Source organism: Mixophyes fleayi, chromosome 7 (genome assembly GCF_038048845.1).
Source record: "Mixophyes fleayi isolate aMixFle1 chromosome 7, aMixFle1.hap1, whole genome shotgun sequence".
Lineage (NCBI taxonomy): Eukaryota > Metazoa > Chordata > Amphibia > Anura > Limnodynastidae > Mixophyes > Mixophyes fleayi.
In genome coordinates, this window is record NC_134408.1 from 129,074,732 (window position 1) to 129,098,829 (window position 24,098).

Here is a 24,098-nt window from a genome sequence, read left to right on the forward strand (position 1 = left end):
TTAGCACTTGTAGCACTAGGCAGCCATTTTGTGGCTGAAGGAATTTATTTAAAATAATTCACTAGGGGCTAACGCCACTCGAGTACTGGCCATGAAATGCCCTCAGCTGTCCGTTTTCACGAGACAATTCCATTGACTATGGACTTGAGTCTGTGGCCAGGGTCGACTGTGGGTACGTTGGCTCGAATCAGTGTCAATGCCTAAAGTGTCAGGAATGGTGGGATAAGCCTTGTTGATGTGAAAAAAAATAAATGAACCAGCCAACAAAATGGCTGCCTTTGTTGCTTGTAAAGTGATTGCTTGCTTCAGATTGCACTTATTTAAAGAGCATGTCATAGAGAACACATACATCCATGTTTGTAGCAACAGTGGGCCCGAGTTATTAAGGAGCAAAGCATAAAAAAGGAGTAACTTTGCACCTGGGCAAAACCATGTTGCATTGGAGGGGGAGGTAAATTTAAAATGTGGGGACAGATTTATAATTAGGATATGGCATGTCCTAGATCAATTTTAAATTTCAGTGTAAACATAAAGCTATCAAGTATTTGTGTGCTACATGAAAAATTTTTGCACCCCTTGCATTGCAACATGGTTTATCCAGGAGCAAACGTACTCCTTTATTTTGCTTTGCTCTCCTTAATGACTCAGGTCCAGTATCTTTGGCTGCTGTTGAGTATAAGAAGTCTTGGCAATGTTCTAGTCACAGAAATAGAGGGCACAGCAGATTCAGACTCAAAAATAGGACTACAGGCAGTCTCTGCTTTTAAGTGTATTCTGGCCAAAAAAAAAAAGCCAATCCAATTCTGACTGGCTTATATCAACCAAAAATTTAAATGAATAAATAGCAGAGACAAATCCTGGAATTTGCGTTGAATGATGAATATTTTCAGCCTTGAAGTACAGTAGACAAAAGCGTCACTTTTGTACTGGCCTAACCAGTCATTTATGTGTAAACCGCCACCAAGCCCCGTCCCCTTGAGATAAATAACTGTTTGAAAGCGATCACCTCAAGCAATCATTTTAATTGCTCTAAATTAGTACTTTAAGCTTTCACCATGTCTCCTGCATTTCTGTCAGTGTTTTAAAATGGTGTTTTCAGGATATTTAAGAAGGCCTGTTTACCCCACGCATCTGTTCTTTTTGTCTGCAATGTCAATGATCAGTAGAACACCGGCAACTACATTCGTTAGTTTTGACCTTCAAAGGTGACTTTGTCTGATTAATTAGTTGACTACGGGGGCAGATACAACTCTAGAGAGATTGTGTGTTATTGGGTGTGTTAGGAAACTCGCGCCGGTCAGTAAATGCCCTGTCATTTATTCACTCGGTGCGACAGCGTGATCCGGCACTTGTTAAGAGTCATATCAATCACGCTACCTCTCTCTCCCTGTCCTCCCACACACTTAGCGGCCAAAGCCATTGCAGCGTGTTTCAGCAAATACTCTTCACTCTGACAAGTACGGGGTCACGCAGCCAGGACAAAATACATGTTGCTTCTTCTTTACAGGGAGAGCTGTTTGATTGTAATTTGTATCCTAAAAGCTTCTGAAAGGTTTGTCCAAATCCAAAGCTCCCAACTATCCTGATTTAGGAAGCAGCAAATTTGGGAGCTATGCCTATCTGTGAATATACAAGAAATATCTTGGTTATACCAAATGTTATGTGTCCCTCTTTCTATTGCAAACATTGGGAAGTATTGAACTGTAAAAATCTCATTCAAATGTATAAACAGAATGTTCTTATACTGCATTCCACATAGAATGTAATGTGAGCAAAGCGCTCTGAATATACTGCAGTCACTGGGATCACTGGCCGGTGATCTGCAGTGACTCCTTACCATAGGCAAACCGAGGGGGGGGGTTACTAGTGCCTGGAAACCCCCCTTCCAAGCCTGGGGCACTGTATAATTGAGGTGGCTGGACCCTGCCCCCGCTTCACGTGGCTTGAAAAGAGACCTAACAGTAATGCACGCGGCATTGCCCATGTATATTATGGGGATAGGGAGAGTTGGAGAGCAGCCAAGCACTGTCTAAAATTATAGCCACACCCCCATGCATGCTGGTCACACCCACTGGTGACGTGGTGTGGAAACCCCACTCTACAAATCCTGCGTTTGCCCCTACTTAGTGTCACTTTCCCCACTTTTCCCCACCTACAGTTCTTATTTCATTACCTTATGTATTAATTCTTCTCCACACCTCTTAGATTGTTAGCTCACTTGGGCAGCCCCATCTTTATCTTCCTATTTATGTCACTGCATGTAATGTATTTGTAGCATACAGCGCTGCTTTATAAAGGAGAATAATAATCTGTGCATTAGAGAATCATGCATGTGCAATGTTACAGTGCTTTGCTCCGATCCATGGATTACATTGCTGCTCATGTGAGACATACAGGCATAAATAACATTCTTCATGACCGTCCTTTGCCTCTGCAAGAACAGCAAGGTTGGGTTTATGAGAGACGTGGATGGATAAATATGTGTCAGTGGAGTGCAAATGGGTTTTATCTCCCTATATTTTGCTAGAATGTGAGTAGAAATAGAAACATCTGAAGAGGAAATGGATATCTATGAGACATATATAAAACCATAACCGAGTCACCAGAGAACGTCGGGTTTCAGTTCTAATGAACAGTAAAGTAGACACAAGTTTGAGGGTAATTAATGTATTGGATGCGCTGTTTGAGTGGAGTTAAAGTGTTGTGGGTTTGAGTCTAAAAAGAAAGCTGGAAACTCGTTTAAAAAGTGGGCCGGTTACCTACACACAGTGCAGCCATTTTGTGGGCCAAACCAACACACAAGGCTACAGTAACTATATTTATATTTCATCCAAATTAATTCTCGTGACCTAATACCTCTATGAAGGAACTTGGTGGGGAGATAGTAGGATACATGTTAATGAATATTGGTTCAGCCAGAAAGTGACTGCTTTCACAATGTGCTGGAGACCGGTACATGATAAAAAAGCGCTAGTCCCCTTTCCCCCCCTTCAGTTTCGCAGACAATATCTTTTCCTTGCCATATATCTATATAAAGTGCATTAGTATGTATGCGTGCTTTGCACATTTCAGCCACTCAACGGTCTACAAAATGCAAATTTCATACATAAAAAAAAAAACCACACCAGTAACATTTTGAATGCTTTAAACTGTGTTCTTCTAGCCCCTAAATTACAACTTAGTAAATACAAAAAGGTTCTATGTGGTCAAAGCAGTATTTACATTCCTGGCTGATCTAGCAATCGTAGCTGAGCATTACATTTATTCCTCCATACTTGGATTTTTTCAAGGGGAACCTTCATATCTAATTAGAAGCTTCCGAGCTGAAAGGTAGGAGGCATTCAAACAGAATTTAGATTTAATTTAAGTCCTAGTATACAGTACATAGATGGCCAGGGGAGCAGAATAGCTGCAGATGTAGAAACTGGCAGTCACCATAAGTAGCTCACCAAAGTCAACTCTCTGGAGAGCTGGGAACGTACTACAACGGATCTGCCAATATAAAATGATTAAATTGGATCAGACAGAATTTTAGTTGGTTGGATAACCACGTCAGCAGGTGTTTGTGGTCACTGGCTTTCCATAATCTCTTTTGCCTATTGTGATCCAGCCATTAGGCAATCATGCCAATTTGCAAGGGGGACCAGTCACTGCTCTGCACATTCTGCCCTCTGCATGTGTGTAGGTAATCTGGCAGCAGATCTGGTTGCCAGGCAATTTGATTGACAGACTAGATAATTTGTCGGAATCTTAACTGTATGAGGAATTACAAATGAGTACTTGTTATCCCAACACATTACAAATCATATCCTATTCTAAGTCATCTTAATTTAAATTTGGAACGATTCCCTGTGTAAACTGTTTCAGAGATTGCACATGGGAGAACCTTATTTAAATTTAAAGGTGGTACTAAAGAACAGTGAAAACTGATCTAAACAATTTAAACTTTGCATGATATGATTAGTATTAGATACTGTAAGGTAAGCATAGAGTTTTCTGTATTACCCAACTATAATCTGATGCATACGCTTACATTAACCCTGCTACATTTTAAATAAATCATTTAAATATCCGTCATCATACCCCAAAGTACTGATTATTCTGTGGGCATGCTGTACTTTGCACTCTTTCCTTTATGAACACACTGTCCATTTTTTCTGATAGGCCCCCACCCCCCAAAAAAAAAAACCCAAAAACACAGAACAATATACAACTTTCATAAATAAATCACAGATAAGTATATTATTTTTTTTTAAAACACAATATCACATGAATCATTGTTAACTTAAGACCAGGCTTAGCAACCTGTGACTTTCCAGTTGAGGCTGGACGAAAAAGCCCAATTGGCAGGTCATGCTGTGATTTGTAGTTCAACAACAAAACTGAAAGCCACGGGTTCTATTCCCCTGATAAAGAATCGTACAGCAATCTTGCACAGACCCGTTAATCAAATATATAAAAGATTTGATTGTGTTGGTTTGGCAGGTGTCCCCTTTTCAACAGAAGGCTACTTTTGAAATATATAAAGGTTAACATATTTAAATTAACATCTCCTAATAAAGTTGTTTAAATACTTTTTTTTTTTTTTTTAAACATAGTTAAGCATGTTTGTGCAGTTCCACGGTGATGTTGACATAAAATGTGAACTTTAATTGAATAGAATTAAGAAGGAATAGTGTTCTCCTTTGTATGGTCTGGGTTTAAAAATAGTTTTTTTTTTAGTAAATCAATAAATCACAATGAAAGAAGATCATCGAGTTCATGATTTGTCAGATATATCCCATTGAACATGTACCGCATTAAACAGGTACGGTCTCCACTACAGGGGATTTCATGCAATCCTCATGAAGTTTGCTGGTCTCCGAGAGGGTTATGGCATTTTCATTAAGAAGTTCTGGTACATGATGGCTAACACCATTTAAACTCGATACATATCCTTCAGACGAGGGGCTTTTTAAATACGAGCAAAACCCTCCCGGCGGGAGACTTGACCGATGTTCTGTGTACAAAGAATTGCAATTGCCGTTGTTGTCATTTTCTGAAGTAGCGCAGCAAACGATCACTGAGGGACTTGTCGTAGTGTAATGAGAATTGGTGTATCCATCACCAGATTGCCGTGAATAGTCCACAAACTGGTCAGGTCTCATGTTGTAAGGCACCAAACTCTGAGCACCAGTTTTCACCGAGTCCCGTTCTGAATAGGCCTCTGGAATCTGATTTGTGGCACCAGAATTATGGTGGTCTATTTGATAATATAGCGCTGAGGGGTTAGCATAATACGCTGCATTTTTTAAATGATTTTCATGCATTACGTTGGCATCAGAATAGCAGAGCACTGAAGGTACAGGTAGGTTATCTGCATGGGGTACGTCATTAAAATCATCTGATTTGTCACAGTCATCCTCATCATCGTCGTCGTCCTCTTCAGCATCGTCATCATCATCTGACTCACTCTGTGCCAAGCTTTGTGTGCTAGAATCGGTCACTCCACTGCAGTAGCTGCTCCCATCATCTTCCTCCTCGTCTTCACCATTGTAGTCCAGGTGCTCTGACGTCTGAAAGTGCATCATTGCAGACTGGTGGTCCGTTTCAATGTCAAAATTCTCTGCAATAGAATATTCTACCGGGTGGCCGGATTGGACCATAGAGTTGGCAATTGAACCAACTTCACTATGGCAACCGTTTGCTGCAGACATCTGCTGTTCTCTGTTCTTCTCCAACTCTAGCTTCATTATTGTGTGCAAAAAGTGTGTCCGTACGCGAATAGGGTTAAACTCAATCCGCCCAGCTGTGTTACTGCATCCTTCTTTGGAACACCCACAAGGAAAAGACATACGATCCACCTTTTAGAGGGAAAAAAATAAATTTACATGAAGACATTGAATGGCCACAATCACAACTTTATTTAAAATATATTCTGTTCTGCTTAGAAAGTTGTACTTGTGACTGTTATTAGTAGTGCTTTTTATATCATTTTTGATTATAGGTATAGTGGTCCTTTAAATCACCTCATTAGTACATAAGTACAAGAGTGTTAAAAATTCTGACTGTCAGGTTGTATCAGTACTAACCAGATGTCTGACAATAAGCCCTCACAAGCATGGTCCTCTCTACTGTCTGTCTCATATCTACACCCGCTCCATCACCCTTGAATATCCTTGTTCTGCTTTTAGTTAGGACTTGTTTTTTAATTTGTTATACTGTCCGTTGCTGCATGAAGTTTGTCCATCAGAATTCCTGGAGGAATTAAAATTCAGAAAATCAAGAAGTGCAGGGCTGCTGTCACCGGGTGGAGAAACAAAACATGCTCCTGCTGCCCATCGCCTCTCCCCAATGCCTCCACTCACTTACCACCGGGCTCCAGACAGTGACAAGGGGGCGCAACATTCGCTATTTGCGACGCCGCATATAAACATATAGCCCCATGGCATGCAACGTAGGGGTACAATTTCTCAGTGACGGAGCCAGTACAATTACTGCAGCATTACTGACGTGCAAACATGACACCAGGATGGTGTATAGAGGAGCCAGCGTGGAAACAAGAAGACGACAAAGGAAGAAGACGACGACAAAGGAAGAAGAAGACGACAAAGGAAGAGGAAGACGACGCAGACATAAGAAGAGAAGCTTAGGAGCCCTAAGGTAACTAAATTTTTGTAGGGGCTGGAATGAACGGAAGAGGGGGGTGAGCTAGAGAAGACAAAGGGGGGGGGCATAGATGGAGAGGTGGGGCTGAAGAAGAAGGGTAGATAAGAGGGCTTGAGAGAACAGGGGCAATTGATGGAAAGAAGGAGTGAGGATCTGGAGAGAACAGAGCAAAATTCAGAGGGTTGGAGAGGATAAGTACTATATTTAAAAAGGCGGTGATGTGTTTATTAGTAGTAATAATAATACTACTAATAATACTACTACTATTAATAAATAATAATAATCATCAATCATCATCTCTAGTGCTCTGATTGCCCATGGCATTAAAATGTCTAGTTACGGCTCTGCACATAAAACATGGCATCGGATATGGCACTTCCTAACTTTTGAAGATGTGTTGGCACACATTTGTTGAGACCACTTCTACTGTAATCACCTCCCTTGCTTTCTGGTTACTGAACATGGGAGCTACTGGCTAGGTATTTGCAATCAAGTCCTATTCAATGAACATATACAGTAGCAAGACAGGCTCCATGAGAAACTGAAGGAAACTATGAAGTACGATCTGCAGCAGGAACTTATGTCTTTTTCTAATGCAGCAACACACTTTTCACTGAAGGAGGAAGACATAGTAGGACTAAAAAATGAATACATAAAATAGATTTACATACACACATACATGTGACTTGTATCAGTGTATCTGAGGAGGCTCCTTAAAAATGCTTTGGTGGGATTCGGAAATTTACACTTACCCCTTTTTTACTTAAAATATAAAAACAAAAAGTAATATTTTTGCCAGTTTTCATTTTTATTTTTAGAAGGTCATTTTGTATTAATAAGAATTTCTAACAAAAGTTTTGGTCTAGCGGCTCACCTGGCATTTTATGCCTGCAAGGCTGCACGTGCAGGTCTCTGGATCACAAAATATTCTGCAGTCGCAGCCACAGTCCTCTCTGGACAGACGGATTGCTCGCAGCTCGTGTTTCTCTTCCACATCGATCTTCTTTACTCCAGATGCTCGTAATAAGGCTCTCCGCTTCTTTGTTGGCAGAGGTTGCAGAAAGAAATACTCATCTACTTCGGTGTTATCCAAGTCTATGTCATCATCTGAAATATCATCCAGTGTAAGAATGTTGGCTTCTTCAGATTCTATCGTGCCATTTTTAGTGATCTGAAAAATTGAAAAACACAGAGTTGGGTAAACCTTTAAATCTCAGATCATGGAACGCTGATGACTTCTAATATCCTCATAAGGTAAACCATACAGGGCAGGTTAAAATTCTTTAAATAAAATGACAGAAATATAACTGGTGCAAGGAGAACACTACACTTACTAAGAGGTTAAATATAGTGTTAAACCAGGCTTGTTGATGGTTACTTTTTAACCTTCAAATAATAATGTATTAAGAACAGAAACGCACTTTTGAAATCTCAATATCAGCAACTCATTCAATAATGTGGCGCAGTGGTCATTATTGCAGTCTCACAACGCTGGGGTCATGAGTTTGATTCCTGACCACAGTCCTATCTATGTGGAGTCTGTATGTTCTCCCGATGTTTATGTGGGTTTCCTCTGGGTGCTCCCGCTTCCTCTCACCGCCCAACAACATACAGGTAAATTGGACCCTAATCCATAGATTGTAAGTACCAATGGGGGTGGGAAATGATATGAATGATTATCTATTCTCTATAGAATGCTGCATATTGTGATTAACTCTATATAACTAGTAATGCTTTGGCTGCTGGTATTCGACAAAGAAGGTGAACTACTAAAACAACATGTATTTCTGTGTAAATGAGCATAGCCTATAGTTTTTATTGGCGTTTTGAATATGAAAAGGATAATTAAATTTGACAGATCTACTTAAAAGCTGTCCTGTGCATATTAGTTGTAAACAGTGTCAGATGCAAATTCAGACTTAAAAGCTAAAAAGTTTTATTGTTCAGATTCTGCGGAACACAATTTGTGTCTGTATTTTTTGCAAAGTATTGATTTGTAATTATTTTGATTTGTACCTTTATTGCTTATTTTCTTACTTACAGTTTCAAAAGCTATTTGTAGATCTCTTATGAGCTCACATAAATGAATAACAACAAGTCTATTTGCATATTGTTGGCCTAATTTTACTTCTGAAACATACTATAATCTGAATCTTAATGTATTTCCTGTGAAAGGTATATGTCCTCTTTTGCAGAGATTCTACCTCCTTCTATATGAAGCATATTGATTTCCACAACTGGGAATTAATAAACTATTTAAAATTAGAATAATGCATGCTTATATCTGCATAAATCCTTTCAATATGGAATGAGAATTCACGAATATTATAGCAGGTCTTATATATTTATATAACTTACTTGATGTAAAGTATGTATGATTACAATGCCAACTTATACCAGAGTAAAATAGTTTTAGCAAGTGTGGCATGATAAAAGGGTAACATATAATGCAATATTCATGGTGATGTTATAAAGAGGGTACACTGTATACAATACAAAAGTGCCTTGAAAATATGTAGAACATCCTGCACAATGGATTTGTTAAGCAGCAATAGCATCACTTATGTTTGGAGAGCAGAGATTTGACTTGTGTTACAAATTATTTTGAACATTTTCTCCATGATGGAATCCATGATTGCCAGTTAAGGCAAAAACTACTGAATATGAGAAGCAATTGTTTTGTTTCAAAATAAACACAGAGAGAATAATTTAAAAAAAAAGAGCGAAAGAGCGAGAGAAAGAGGAAAAGGAAAGGAAAACGAATGGATAAAGAAAAAGGAAAAGGGAAAGAAAAGGAAAAAAGAAAAGGGAAAAGTCCAATTTGACTTGGAGATATACAGATAAATGCTTCTGTGAACATGGTCCAGTGAAGGGAGGTTACGGAAATTGTGTGAGTTGCTCCATTCTGAGGTTTGATAAAAGAGTTGCTGTACGTTTAAGGTGAAAGTATTGTATCTATTATTCTCCATGGTGGCAGAAGAAAGTGCGATTAATTGGTGGTCCATATTGTTCAAACAAAATACCTCCACTTTTACTCCAGAGTAAACAGGAGGTATAAACATGGACGTCTTTAGAGAAGAGAGAGTAGTTTTACCATTATTCTTTCAACAATTTTCTACTTCCACCACTTTTGGAAAAGATCCCTAGTTATCTTACCACAAATATTCACATAGTTTGCAAGGAGTATTCCCTTGTCTACCTGAGGTTATTCTTATTATTAGTGAATAACAGGCATGTACAATGGTTTTGCATTCAATAATTACAACTGTATTAAAAATAGATTTGCTTTTACAAGACTAGTGAATAACACCACAATTTAATCCCCCCCCCCCGTGTTTTCCACACTACCATTTCAACTTTGCCCACTTTTACCTACAGCGGTGTGGTAGTATAAAAAGAAAAACACGACAAAAAACACATACAAATGATTAAAGAGATTCCTTCGGTGGCCAACAATATTTGAACTACAAACTACACAATTCTTCTTGGCTAATAGAACTTCATAATTCTAGACCACAGAACTAGTCATGAAAGATCTCAGTCACGAAAATGCTCTCCCCTCTCCTATAAGCCCCACCTGACCAAGTTAATTTACTAACAAATCCTCAGGGTCAAATGTTCACAGTTCTTTATTACTTCCCTTCACCTCCTCATTTCCCTTGATCCCTCATAACCAAGCTTGCAGCACTTTTTCCTAACCCTTGGTCAGCATCCTAAATGTCAAATGAAGTCAGGTAGCTAGCAGTTCTTGCCATATTGTTCTCTAACACGTTAAAGGGATTCTAATCCCATTTTTTTTAGTTATTTTCCTTTTGTATTTGTCTAATATACATTTATCCATTAATATTTACAACACTATTCTTTCTATAGGGCTTTATCTAGTTTCTGTGATGACCCAGTAAGTGTGTTTGCAAAACTCATCATTCAGTAGAGATGCCATTGTTTCTTTTCTCTTCAACAATAACCCATCTCCCTCTAGAGCGCTCTTCTGCTTTAAGAACATCCCATCAATTTTATTGAGGTGTAATAATACTCTCATCAGGAGTACGGGCTGATCAGGAAATTAATATATTGATGCGATCCTGATCCCTGGCAAATATACAAGTTATTTCTAACATTTCAAGCCACATGGTGTTAATTAGCCAGGGTTCATGTATGTCTACTTCAGTTGTCTATGTTGTTTTACCTAGATTTAACGGTTTATTCAGAGATATCTGGTGTCCCAACCATAAAGATAAAATCAGCATGTCAACTATGGTTTACGGCCCAGCCACAGATACTTAAAAGATTGGGAAATTTCTTTGGCTGGAAATATAGCTAACCATATGAATCAATGTATATTTCCTGTAGGCAACATACATCAAAACATTATTTTTCATAATCCATATTTGGAAAGACCTCTGTATATATCTGTAACCAACTAAACAAGTCACATGACGTGTGTCAGCAATAGATACCGGCACCATAAGGAAGATATGTAGACAAATGTATCTTCCTAAGGAATCTATATAGCATAATGATGTTTCCTATGCATATGTGCCGAACGTCATACTGTGGTTACTGGAATTATTATTAAATCTCACTATTTAATAATACTAATATATTACAGTATTATACTATTTATATGAAACCCTATCGGAAGTGTTTTTGAACAAAAGGGTAATAAACCACATTAGCATACAATACCACTTTGAGTAGTAAAAAATAGTTTAAAAACTACTAAATGATGATAGAAATGGTCAATTCTTGGGGCTCAGTCCTTATGCTTATTATATGTCTATACCTTCTAGTTTACCCCAGTAGCAAATATCATGTGTTCGCCATGTCTTTAATCTGGTTTTATTTTAAGAAAACTGTTTTGCATTTTTATTTCTGAATTTTTATGTGTGATTACCATTTCATTCAATAAATACGGTGACATTTTGGTCATATTAAGCCCTATTTAATAATGTTCTGTGTTTGTGATCATAAATAATCCATATGCCAGGTTTGGTTATTATAAAGCTACATTTAAAGTCAGGGGGTTGTTTGGTTTACAGTAACTGATTAAATTAGGTTGAGATTCCAGTTTGGGATCAGACTAAAAAATAAACGAAAAACACAGAACAGAACATGTGAGAGGAAGCAGGTAAAGTAGTATCAGACATTCTGAGTTTGCTCATAACCTGTATAGAGAGATAACGCAAAACTATGTCTATCATATAGATTCCTGTGTGAAAAAAAAGAAAGTTGTTGAGGTTATATTCCTTTAAAACCAGCTATGGATAATCATACAAGACACAAACTCCTCTGCTTTTACTGAAGGCAACACAAAAACCACATAAAAATAAAAATAAACAAAAAAACAGAATAACTACCTTCTGTTTCAGAGAGTTCAGCTTTTCTTCTCTAAGATGATCTCTCAACATCTCTTTATGCAACCGATCTTGTTCTAGCGCAAACTCTCCCAGAGTGTACTGACGAATGCTGTTGTGACGGCTAGACATCCCCAGTGTGCTTCCCCCTTGGCTGGGCACGCTTGTGAACCCTTGTCTCCTGGTGAAGTAATACACTGTGACACAGTTGAATCGTACATTCTTGTCTCTTAATCGTTTCTCTCTTTTCAAGATCGATGATGCTAGAAAAAAGAAAAAACACAAAAATGTAGTTGCCGTCCTTCTACAGTTATCAAACAAAATAATAAAAATTAAAAAGCATTCTTCTGGTCTTCATAAAGAGATTTTTTAAAACGGTCTATTATAAGTGAAGCAGAGTTGACAAGGGCTTAGTCAGACAAATGTGTTTTAGATTCTCACCAAACATAAATCAAAAATGCATTTAATGCAAGTTAATGTGTTTTTGATGCGTACTTGATGCACAGAGCATAACCTCATGTATGAAAAAATGTGCATTAAAGGGTTGCAGAGATTTAGAAACTACCCTTTTCCACTTAGTAGAAAATATAAAGAGGAGATGGACATTTTTAAATGTCCATCAATGATTTCTGCACTTAATACGTGGAATTTCAGGAGTAAAGCGCTATGTATTGGGTGAAAGGGCCTTAGTGGAGGGTTAGCAGGTGAAGCATAAGATTTCAATAACTGACACACCACAAAGTTCCCACTTACACAACAGAGTTATGGACTTAAAAAGTATTCTAAATTTGGTTCTCACCTGTCAGGTTTGAATTAAAAAACAAAAAAAAAAAGGTCGGATATATTAATTGGGTTGGAGTTATGATAGTTAGGCAGAGGAGCGGTGATGAAGGAAAAAGCTACAAAGGAACGAGTATACCTTGTGATCTTAAAGCTAGATTTCCAGTAGAAGGATCATAGAGGAATATTAACTTTTTTTTTTTTTTTTTAAACGCATACATTATAAATAATGCACAACATAATTTCATGCCTTGCAGGACTTCTTTGAAACCACACTTAGAATGTCTTTAGGCTTCATAGCTTCATGCAGATAACTTTGTTACATCTGCTAGTCCTATGTTCCATTGCATATACATGATCGAAGGAGTGCAATTTTTTTCCAAAATTGCACAGCCCTACATCCCTATATGCATATTAACATAACACAGGGCTCAGAACCCTTAGCGAGTCTTCATAAAATCAGCCCTCAAATTTATATTGTTTTTTTAGTTCCCATGTTCTTCTAAGAGTGGGAAGAATGGCCAGGTGCGAGACTAGAAAATAAATAGAATGGGTTTGTGAAAATGGAAGGAGACCCATTAAGAAATTATAAGTATGATATCACATCATGTGCTAGAAACCAGCAAGACCAGAGCAGATGCATAAAAATCTAAACATAATGTGAGAAGGGTCCTGTTACCCGAGACAGGTCTTTATACCAGACCACCTGAGAGCCAGTCAAATTCTGGTCATGAGCGCTCGATCAACCAGAATGCTGTGGTCCTTAAGCGGGAAGGTTTGCTATGACAAGTCCAACTGTCTAAACTACAGTTATGCTCTTGTGAATAACATTTGCCGTGAAAACAATAAACTTAAAGAAATATCCTTAAAAGAATTCAATGCTTTAATGATTGCACCTCTATAGGACAGCATATTCACTATTCAGGAGCTCACTGCAGTGCGGCTGCTTACAGGGGTCTTATTTAGCATAGGTTACATTATATTGTCCAAGAAGAATGCACAAATTGTTACATTTCTAGCTACATAAACTAGTTCTAACTGATTACATAAATGCTTTATGTCTGTAATAATAAGCCCTATAAGCAATAAAAATACTTTATGGACATCAGGCAGAGTAAAGGAGTATTGTAACAGATTCTTGCCAGTAAACAGAATAAGAATTAAATGTTTTGTTTCCACAAATTTGTTGTAACATTTTCAAGGCCCGTTACTGTTTAGTAAGAAAGTAAAGAAATTCAGACCAGGGTCACATGGAACTGCCGAGCCTCAAAGCAAAATTTTGGGGGCGAGTGCTGTGCAATCTTAGTCCACCCTCCCGGGGCCCACGCTTTGCTCATTTGAGGGTGTGATGGGGCTACGTGCCAGTGAAGCTTTAAACCAGCTTCACCGTGCATAGGTAAGTCCCCATGCATGCTTAGAAGAGCAGAGCAGGGGGCCTGCAGAGGGTGGATCATCATTGCTGGGCCACAAAGCGGTAACATCTCCGGCAGTGGCAGTGGTTCCACCACTATTGAAGACTCTGTAGAAATGGATGCTTTTAGGAATTAATATAACTACTTATTTTATACATTATGGAGAACAAGAGGTTGGTGAATGAAAAACTATATACTACAAAGCAGGTAGAGAAAATGTTCACGCCCTTCAGTGGAACGGAGATAAAAAAAAATCTAAACAGAGGAGGAGCATCTAAATCCTCTAAATAAACCATTACTACGAACAGATATTGTTTAGATTTTGAAAGAGAGACTTCAATATTAAAGATTCCAGGTGAGTTTTAAGGCAAGTAGTTCAGAAGTGGGGTCTTAGTAGTGTGGATTTAATGGCAGAACTTAAAAATGACCAAGTGAAGCCTTTTTTTAAGGAGTTATTCTCTGTACGCAATGGGGACAAATGTCTTGGCTCACAAAACAGAACATCCATTTGTGCTACGTCTTTCCTCCAGTTCCGATGCTCGACAATAAATAAGTAAATTATATAAGAGAAAGTCAAAGTGATTAATGATCCGTCCAGCATGGCCTGTCTGGTGGTGGTTTCCCTTGTTGAAGCAGATAGTGATAGAGAAGCTGTAGATGCTGCCATTGTGCCAGGACCTTCTCGTACAAGGATAAATGGTACACCATCATCTTCAAGTATTGAATTCAGTGGCACAGAGTTTGAGTGTAGTTTATCACTATACCAGGGTCTCTCAACAGATGAAAGTTAGACTAAGAGCAAGAACAGATTAAATATTCAACCTCAATTACTTACCTGGAGGAGATTCTGTAACTGGTCAATTAGAAATTAACATTCCACAAGAGGATTTTAATTTGAGGACTCTCATATTCCATCTATAGGCTCATCTTTGGGTTTGTAGGATCTCTTGAAAGCCCCTTTTGAACTTGTAAATAGGAATCCAACAGTATAACGACTTAACATAATAGCGGTGATTCTCAATAGGTGGCAGCATGGCCAAAATATTGCAAAGAAGGCCTTAGCACTCCTTGTAACAGCAATCTGAGCTGAGGAGCAACACCAGATTGTAGTCCATGTATATAATTTACTCTCAGCCTAGATTTTATCCTTCTTATTGGGCATGTCCCATGCAATTACATGCCGAGCGTGATGGCCATTAGAAAGGAAAATGATCTCTAGAACTTAGCCATTTGTTTTTCCTACTTATCGGAGCCAGCGTCTACCACCCTTTAGTTGGTTGTAATTTAGATTATTGAGATCACCATCAGAGTTAGACTAAAACATGTCTGGAGAAGATGGTGTTTAAGAACCTTGGAGGAGCTTCTGTCCTGATGTAGGGAGGAGATAAATCCATATGATATCCTGCTTAATTCGGATGGTCAGAAAAAGTAAATTATTTAAGATAATGTTCCTTTTTCTTACTGGAACATAACAAACCATGTCATTGTCACAGAACACAAATAATCTCATGGCAGGACTCCAAGACCAAAAGCAATTTCCTCTGCTTTCTCAGCTTGTCTCCTGGTGTTAGAAAAGCATTAAAAGAAATATAAAGCCATATTGTCACCGAGCAGAAAACCAGAATTATCCTTTCCAAGCGGGCAATGGAGTTCATCATCACTGCCATACTATTTTATGTATTTTCGTTAAGAACACGGAGACCCTAGATAACATTGCACACATCAGGGAATTCCATTACACTTTTAGCACACTAGAAAAACGTTTACACTTAAAAAATAATAGGATAAGCAATTTTCAAAGCATTTCGGTATATTGTGAATACAGTTCGAGGGGCTACCGTCACACATTCTTACCTGTTTCACAACCTAACAGAGAATTAATACAATGAACAAATAGACAACGAATAGCTGAGATTAGTGAGAATTTTCAGGACAATAAATCACTGTGGGGAAAAATATCTACAAGAAACAATTTGTCTGTTTCAAAACAAAGGTATCAAACACAATGAAAACTATTTTTACAACTTATAACTGTTGGGTTATGTACAAGACAAGGGTGGCGATCAGGGAGCCTATGCTGAGTTGATAGCAGTGGCGGAACTAGCGAACTGTGGGCCCGGGTGCTGGGAAGTGAGGAGGGGGGAACCAGGACCCACAGATCACTAGTTCCCCGTGCAGCGGAACCCAGTATCTCCACTGGCCCCGGTTCACCGCACCTGAAGCACCAATGGTAGATCCGCCACTGGTTGATAGTCTGATGGATTAAAACTACCATTAGCTTTGGAGGGATATGAAATATTGGGACCACACACCACATACTTTATTTATGCCACATAATCCAGGGAACACACGGCAAACTTCTCACCCTAAGTTTTTAATATATACATTAACTTTCAGGCTCCAAGTATACAAATTAAACAGCAATAGCAACACCTCATTGATTGGACTATGTGGCAAACTTCTCACACCAACCTTACTTTGTATCTTGTCAAGGTCGTAATGGAGATCACTGGAAAATAAAGCCAACTATAGCTCAAGCGAAGGTTCAACTTTTTAATGAACAAATAAATAGTTGCACCTACAAGCATCCATAAATATAGAGCATGGACATAAATGGAGCTGGCCAACCATGGTTCCAAATGTCTCCTTTTTGAATGCATTTATAGAGCATGATCTTCTCCAACGGGCAATCTAGGAATTCTGGAGATCCTGCTCCAAAATGTGTAGCAAAAGTGGATACTTGAACCACGTTTGACCAGCTCAGTTTAGATCGATACTCTATATTCATGGACACTTGTAAGTGCAACTATTAATTTGATCAATATAAAGTTTATAGTTGGCTTTACTTTAAGGCACTCTTTATTCTCAGCACATATTTCATTAACCGACATGCTAGTGATTACGAGAGAGCAATCTCTTAATGGAGGTGCAGCTGAGCTCATTTATCAGCGTGAACTTGCATTCATCACCAAGCACGCTTTCCCCTCTCTGCCTACAGGACCATTAATCTGAAGGTCACACTTGCAGCGTTGGGTTTGAATAAGTAAAGTCTGGCCTCTGTTATAGCTCTGGGCTCCAGGATGTCTCTCTGAATACCCTTATGATAGATTGAGAGCAAACATTTACAAAAATGCTCAAGGGACCACTTAGGTCCATAGATAATTATTTATTAGTTAACTGGTTAAAATTTAAAACAGAAATTCACCCCTAGTTCAATGGTACTTGAAGTTAAACATGCCAGGAATATGATCCTGCCTCAATTAGGTCACTAATGCCAAATGATAGGCTGAATATTGCATCAGCCCACAATATGGCTACCTACACTCTGAGTACTCAACAGGTAAAATTTAAAATACAAGTTTATCAAACATGAAAAGGGCTTTGTAATATTTATCAATGTAAAAAGCTAATAACAGGACACCTTTATTTTATTTTTAGGGGGCAGTTAATGCGTTTTAATATTGGTTTTGTAAATATTATACATAAGGTAGCAGTATATTCCACTGATATCTCAGGTATTGCTGCTGTTGTAATAAAGAATAGATCCAGTTTTATTCAGGATCACCAACATGGGGAGTGTCCATCCCCTACACAGCCTGGGGTGGTTGTACAAGGAGCATCCCTCACTCAGGACCGCTGGCTGCCCCAATTCATGAACCTGCAACATGTTGGCCAACTGAATGAGTCATCACCTTAACCTCTCTTTTCTAAACATTATCCCACTTTATATCATCTTTCCTATTATTGTTTTAATTTCTACACTCTCATCCGGATTCATTCCGGTTATGTCTATCTAGTGCCATCTGTAATCCTTCATTTACCTTCAAATAACAATTTCTCACCAAATTCTACAGTCACATCCCTGTAATACCTACCACTCTTCCTCTACAGCTTTGTTTATTGGATTGCGCTCTACACTGTTTTGACCAGCCTTCCCTCCTCTGCCCTCATACACATCCCTGCGGTGCACCTTGTGACTCCTCTCCTCCAACTCAAAAACTGAATGAACCCCTGCTCCTGTGAGATATGAACACAGAACTCTAACAACAGGACATGTGATTTTTTGCTGGTCATCATGTTGTTCATCATGCATTACTATCAATTAGTCCAGGCTACGAGTGCCTACGTTAAGATCACCTGTTTTGGGTTGAAGGGAGAGGGGGCACTCTTTTTTTTTAAAAAAAAAATATTTAAATCTTTTTCTTTTACACTGCAAAGGTCCGTCCCAAGGATTATCACGAGGAGATTGGATCTTTGATCCAAGGGTCAAACACCCGCAACGGATACACCTCTTGACAAGTACTATATGGCAATTCAGGTAGCCATCAATTTCTGTCTTTGACCTGCAGAATCGGGCAACCTTTCATGCTCTCTCAAAAATGTTCTCCATCCAAAAATATTTTGGGGGGATTATTAATAGATTAATAGGTTTCTCTTCCCATGGGAGGGAGTCCTGGTGACCATTTCTTATTACCCTTACTACCACTGACAGAGGTTTCCTTTTCTTAATGTATGAATGGCTGAAGAGTTTCTCTAAGCTTTTCTTGGCAGTCTCAAGCATCAACTCTCTTTCAGAAGGGGGGGAAAAAAATAAAAAATCAAGTGTGCAGTAGTCTGAGCTAATAGCCAGAGAAAGTATCCAGACATTTGTATAATACATAATATATTCCAGGAAGAATGATTCTCCGAGGGGCTGCAAGCTCCATTGTAAGGCTATAGACATGTGACAAGTGCTAGTGCTTGCCAATTGGCTTATTTACATTCCATACACTGCAATTTGCCTGATTTTCCAGAGGACGTTCATTATTTGCCAAATTGATATTTATTTACCGATGGCTAACCTTTGAAAATAGGCCCCATTTCCTCATTGATTAACCCATCTTTAGTACCCACAAGTCAGAAATAAAGGTCCCCACTGCTATGACATTAACCACCTTCTGGTATGACCCCTTTGTTGACTTAACATTGTTGAATCAAAATATTTATACAGTGGATTTTATGGCCCCTAGGACATCATTCTGTACAGTTACATCTGGACAGTCTGAACAGCCTAGCAACTGTTATTTCTTTAGTCTCACAGGACACTGCAGTTGATTATATACCTTTAATGTACATAGAATTTTTTTTTATATAGTCTTGTGTCCATAGCTAACGCTAGTAACTTGGTACATTCATTCCTACATGCATTGGTTCACAGACCCCTGGGAAATCAGTATTACAAAATGACAGAGTGGCTTCCTTAGGAGTAATTAAAATGACAGATGATTCCAAAGTCACTCATCCTTAATCAAAACATTTGTTTTCATTGTATTTATATTAAGGAAATTCTAGAAAGAGTCAAAAAGGCTTGTTATTCAATTGAGCAAGAACTAGAAAACTGACAACATAAACAAAACATTCATTGAGCATTCATGTTTTTTTAATGCAATAATAATAATAATTAAATAACTAGAGAAAAGTAGAATGATATGAATGTTGATTTGTCATTTATGCGAAACTATATCCTGGTCGCTTCATTTTTTTTCCTTTCGACTTTGATATAATAATGCCGAAAAAATACAAATTGCAAAAATGTAAATAACTTATTATTACAGTTTTACTAGAAAAGAAATAGCCTTCATTTCATTTGTATTTTCTTTAGTTCTAGTGCACCTTAATTTAGCCAGAATGGTTTATTTACTAACAAGTTGCACAAACCATAGCTACAGAACCTTTGCTCTCACTGCCAAAACTTGTAAAAGATCAAAGCGAAGTGCCAATTGGTTGCTAGGGGTTACAATACATTTGCACTTTGTTCCAGTAGAACATCCTCAGTCATGAACTCTGCAACCCTGGCACCTGCCAATTATAAAAACAGAGAACGGATGAGCCAAAAAGCTATCCATGTAATAACTTTACAATTTAATTAGATTAAATAAAAATTTTAGTTAATAAAACTGCCTCCTGATGATAGTTTTCATTTAAATCAGTAATTAGTTTTAGAGTTACCTTGAAGTAATTTGATGACTTAATTGCCCGATTTGAAACCGGATTTTTTTTTTTCCCCAAGAAGGTTAGATACAAAACACATTAAGCAATATTTAAAATTTGCTGATTCATATAGCCCTAATGTTACTAGCTATAATCTCCCTGTGCGATAAAATAAGTCGGAGAAGCCTAAATGTAAACAATTTGTTTTAATCTCTCACAATGTGCTATTCACACAACATCTGGCGGCAATATAGCATTCATCCATTTTTAAGCCTCTTGTTTCACATGGGTGACTGGATAGCTGAAGAGGAGAAAAAATATAGCAGGGTCAAAACAAGAATCCCAAGAGCAGTGCAGCGGACGGGAAAGAATAATTGTTCTTGCCTAAAAGTGGTTTCATTAATAGTCCCAATTAACATTTTTTTTTTTCTTCTGCATAAAAAGGCACCCTTAAAGCGCCACACAGAAGCAAGAAGATGGAGGCAATTAGCAGTCTTGGGAGCTGTTGGAAATGATTGGCTTGGCTTTCTGTAAAGCTATTTTTAAAAGTATATAAAAAAAAAATAATAGTGCAGACACGTGACTTTAAAGCCCCAAACGAATTCCTGGCACCATTACTTGGAAACATTAACAGAGCTTTAGAGAGAGAGCGAGGAAAAAAAAAAGTAGACGTCTTGCAGTGGGAAGATGACTGTAATTATTTCGCAGAGAATTAAGCACACTGCAAGTAGATCAGCTGAGTTTATTTAAACCATGTGCAGATGATATGCCTAGAATTTATTCAGGCAGCAAAAGAAAAATGTTACATACCATAAATAAAAGGAAGCTAATTAATGCTTCTTTCAAGATCTACAAAAGTACATTGAGAATTTCTAGAGTGGACCTAAAAATAATCTTGATTCAGGCACAACACTGGGGTCTGCTGAACAATGTTTCCAAATTGGTCCAAGAGGGTTGTTTACCAACATTGCTGAAAGCTGCAAATCTGCACTAAAAGCAAAGCAAACAATCAGAAGGGATTTGTTTCCACTGTATAACTTTCTTTGAGCAGCTAAAAGCTAATGGCTGCTTTGCCGATGTGTTTTAGTGCAGATTTGAGCAACGCCATATCTTCCAACATTCTGATGTTTGTTATCGGGAGGGGGGCTTGTTCACCTAGCGTTGTAGCATTATGAGCAACATGGCTGCATCACGGTGAGACATAGCTATGCCTAGCTCCTCGAAGTACTACCTTTGGCAGGTGAGTGCAGGACCCCATTACCACAGCTGTGGTTGAGAGGAATGTACCAATATTCCCAGCAGTAGGGACAAGCAGTCTAACTTTCGAAATAACGGGCTTATTCCACCTAAAAACAGGATATATGGCAATGTTAACATAGGCAAAGCGAGGGGAGGGGGGTCCTACTGTCTGGAAACCCCCATCCAAGCCTGGAGCACTGTATAATTGAGGTGGCTGGATCCTGCCCCCACTTCACATGGCTCTGCTTGAAACGGGAGAGCTGCGTGCACCTAAAAGTAGTGCACGCAGCATTGCCCATGTATATTATGGGGATAGGAAGAGTTGGAGAGCAGCCAAGCACTGTCTAATATTATAGCCATGCCCCTATGTATGCTGGTCATGCCCACTGGTGGTGTGGTGCGGAAACCCCCCTCTACAAATCCTGCATTTGCCCCTGGATAATAAACAGCCATCACAGTGGAAGGTTACTAGATACACCATGTAAATCCAGACCATACACATACACAATATACATGCTGCATGGTCCCATTTTTAACTATACCATACCTCTCAACATTTAGAATCACGAAATAGGGGCAAAATAAGTCCCACCCCTGTTTCAACTAAACTCTACGCACAAACTGGCCACATTTGGTTAAAACTCTACTCACCTTTTGTTAAGCCACACCCCTTTACAGCCCGCGACTTGGAATGTCCTGCCAAAATCGGGAGAGTTGGTAGGTTTGTTATACAATAATGCAGCATGCATAGCTGCCAATATTCCCAGGACATTATTAGGGTTTTGGCACCAAATAGGGACTGAGAGTGTGATATAACGTATACAATTTCTCTAATGCTAACAGGTACGCAGCATGCATGGAAAATAATTGCAATGTAGCCACGCAGTGCGTGTACATGTCACGTGCTTCTGGTTTAACATGGTAACTACATATCGGACACAAAATACATACTTGTCCTGTATTCAGGCTCCTTACTGATACAGTGTTAGACTCAGGATTAGTGGGATATATTGGTCTGCTCCTATGCTTACTGACTTCTTGAATTCACTTGGGCTCAGTTAATTGCCAGGAAATAACATTTTTTCATACTAATTTACCAAGAACATTTTATTTTTGCCTAAAAAATGAGTGATCAATGCAATGTAAGCAAACATCTAGGTGCCATATTAGTGACCAATGACTAAACAGTATATTTAGGGTTGGGTGCAATAATCACAACTTTTTTTTAAAAAAAAGGGTCATCTAAAAAAAATAAAATAAAATAATAATTTGACTTTGCAATTTAGTAACAAAAAAAGAAAAAAAATAGGATATGAATTTTATATGATGCCTTGTTTTGTTCTTATGGTCCCCCCAAAAGTTGTCCTGTTACATTGCGTAAATGAATATCACCCAGGCATTAGTTTGGTGCTAGGGAATTGGACAATTTTCTATAGTGTGCCCATTGCCCATATAATGTATTCATGAGACTGCAGTGCAATTCACCAGGAGCCAGTCACATCACTGACACGAGACACATTTCTGCATTCTCAGAATCATTCATTCATAAAATCCTCTGTGTATAGGAGACAGGATCATTCGTTGTAATAAATTCTCACATACAAAGGCTATATTACAGAATACGGACATGAAAACAAAAAACCGAATATATCAAACAAAAAATGTACAGTACCAAATAAGTACATATTATTTATGCATCTACAGGAAGGGGGGGGGGACACTATACATGGTATTAAATGAAAATACAATACATAATAGTGGCTAGAGGGGATAAGGAGCAGTAGAAAAAAAAAAAAAAGGATAAACAAAAATAGAATAAAAATAAATTCAAACTTGTTAAAAACAGGTCTTGGATCAACAACTATGCGACTTAAAACCCCACCTAGAACTCAAAGAGGGCCCCAATTACTAGCTATGTGAAGGGGGAGAGAGGGCAGGCTGGTGCTACCATATATTACTTGAGGGAGGTTTGGGGTGCACGTGACAATGGGAGAATGACAGGGGAGCATGTGTGACGAGAGCGGAGGGTGGAAGAAATATGACAATTGATTACAGAGCGGTTTAATGTCCGTTAACCATTCCACTATATTGGAATAAAACCCATGAATTTTCAGTTTCTGAAATAATTTCTTGTGGACACTGTACAAAATTCCTTGTTAAAATCGAAATGAGCTATATCCACTGATCCACGCCTATCCATTACGTTAGATACAGATTAAAAAATATCCACTAGATTTGATTGACACGATCTCGCAGCAAATCCATGCTGCCTTGGATCTTGTAGTTTGTTTGACTTGAACATTTTTTTTATTTCTTTTTTTTTTTAAGTGGTTCCATTAAACTTACTTAGTATGGATGCTAGGCTAACAACTCTTTAATTATAATATTCTTCCTCAGTGCCTTTTCTGTGTACTGGAACTACATTTGCCATTCTCCAGTCACCTGGAACTTGCACCTGTCAGCATCGAGTAGTTAAAAAGTTTGGTTAATGGAGCTGCAAGAACTACTCTTAGTTCTTTTAATAATCTTTCAAGTATACCATCTGGATTCTGACTTTTCTACTTTTAATATTGAGAGCCAAATTAAAACATCTTCAATAGTAAGTGTATTTGTGTTTGTAGTATAGATATTTTCCTCTATTGTATTGTAGCCCTTTCAATTTTCAACAGTACATACAGAACAAAATAATTACTTG

General features: G+C 38.3%; 1 protein-coding gene across 3 annotated transcripts in view; it reads right to left on the reverse strand.

The window, feature by feature from the left end:
• Positions 1 to 2,426: 2,426 nt before the first annotated feature.
• Positions 2,427 to 24,098, reverse strand: part of CSRNP3 (cysteine and serine rich nuclear protein 3) — a 104,913-nt gene continuing 83,241 nt past the window's right edge. For all 3 annotated transcript variants that reach the window (XM_075180729.1, XM_075180730.1, XM_075180728.1), the window contains exons 3-5: positions 12,006 to 12,265; positions 7,523 to 7,819; positions 2,427 to 5,843 (exon numbers count right to left, since the gene is read on the reverse strand). In XM_075180729.1, the coding sequence (XP_075036830.1) occupies positions 4,800 to 5,843; positions 7,523 to 7,819; positions 12,006 to 12,265 (1,601 nt within the window). In that variant the 3' untranslated portion in view covers positions 2,427 to 4,799. The remainder of the gene's footprint in view (positions 5,844 to 7,522; positions 7,820 to 12,005; positions 12,266 to 24,098) is intronic.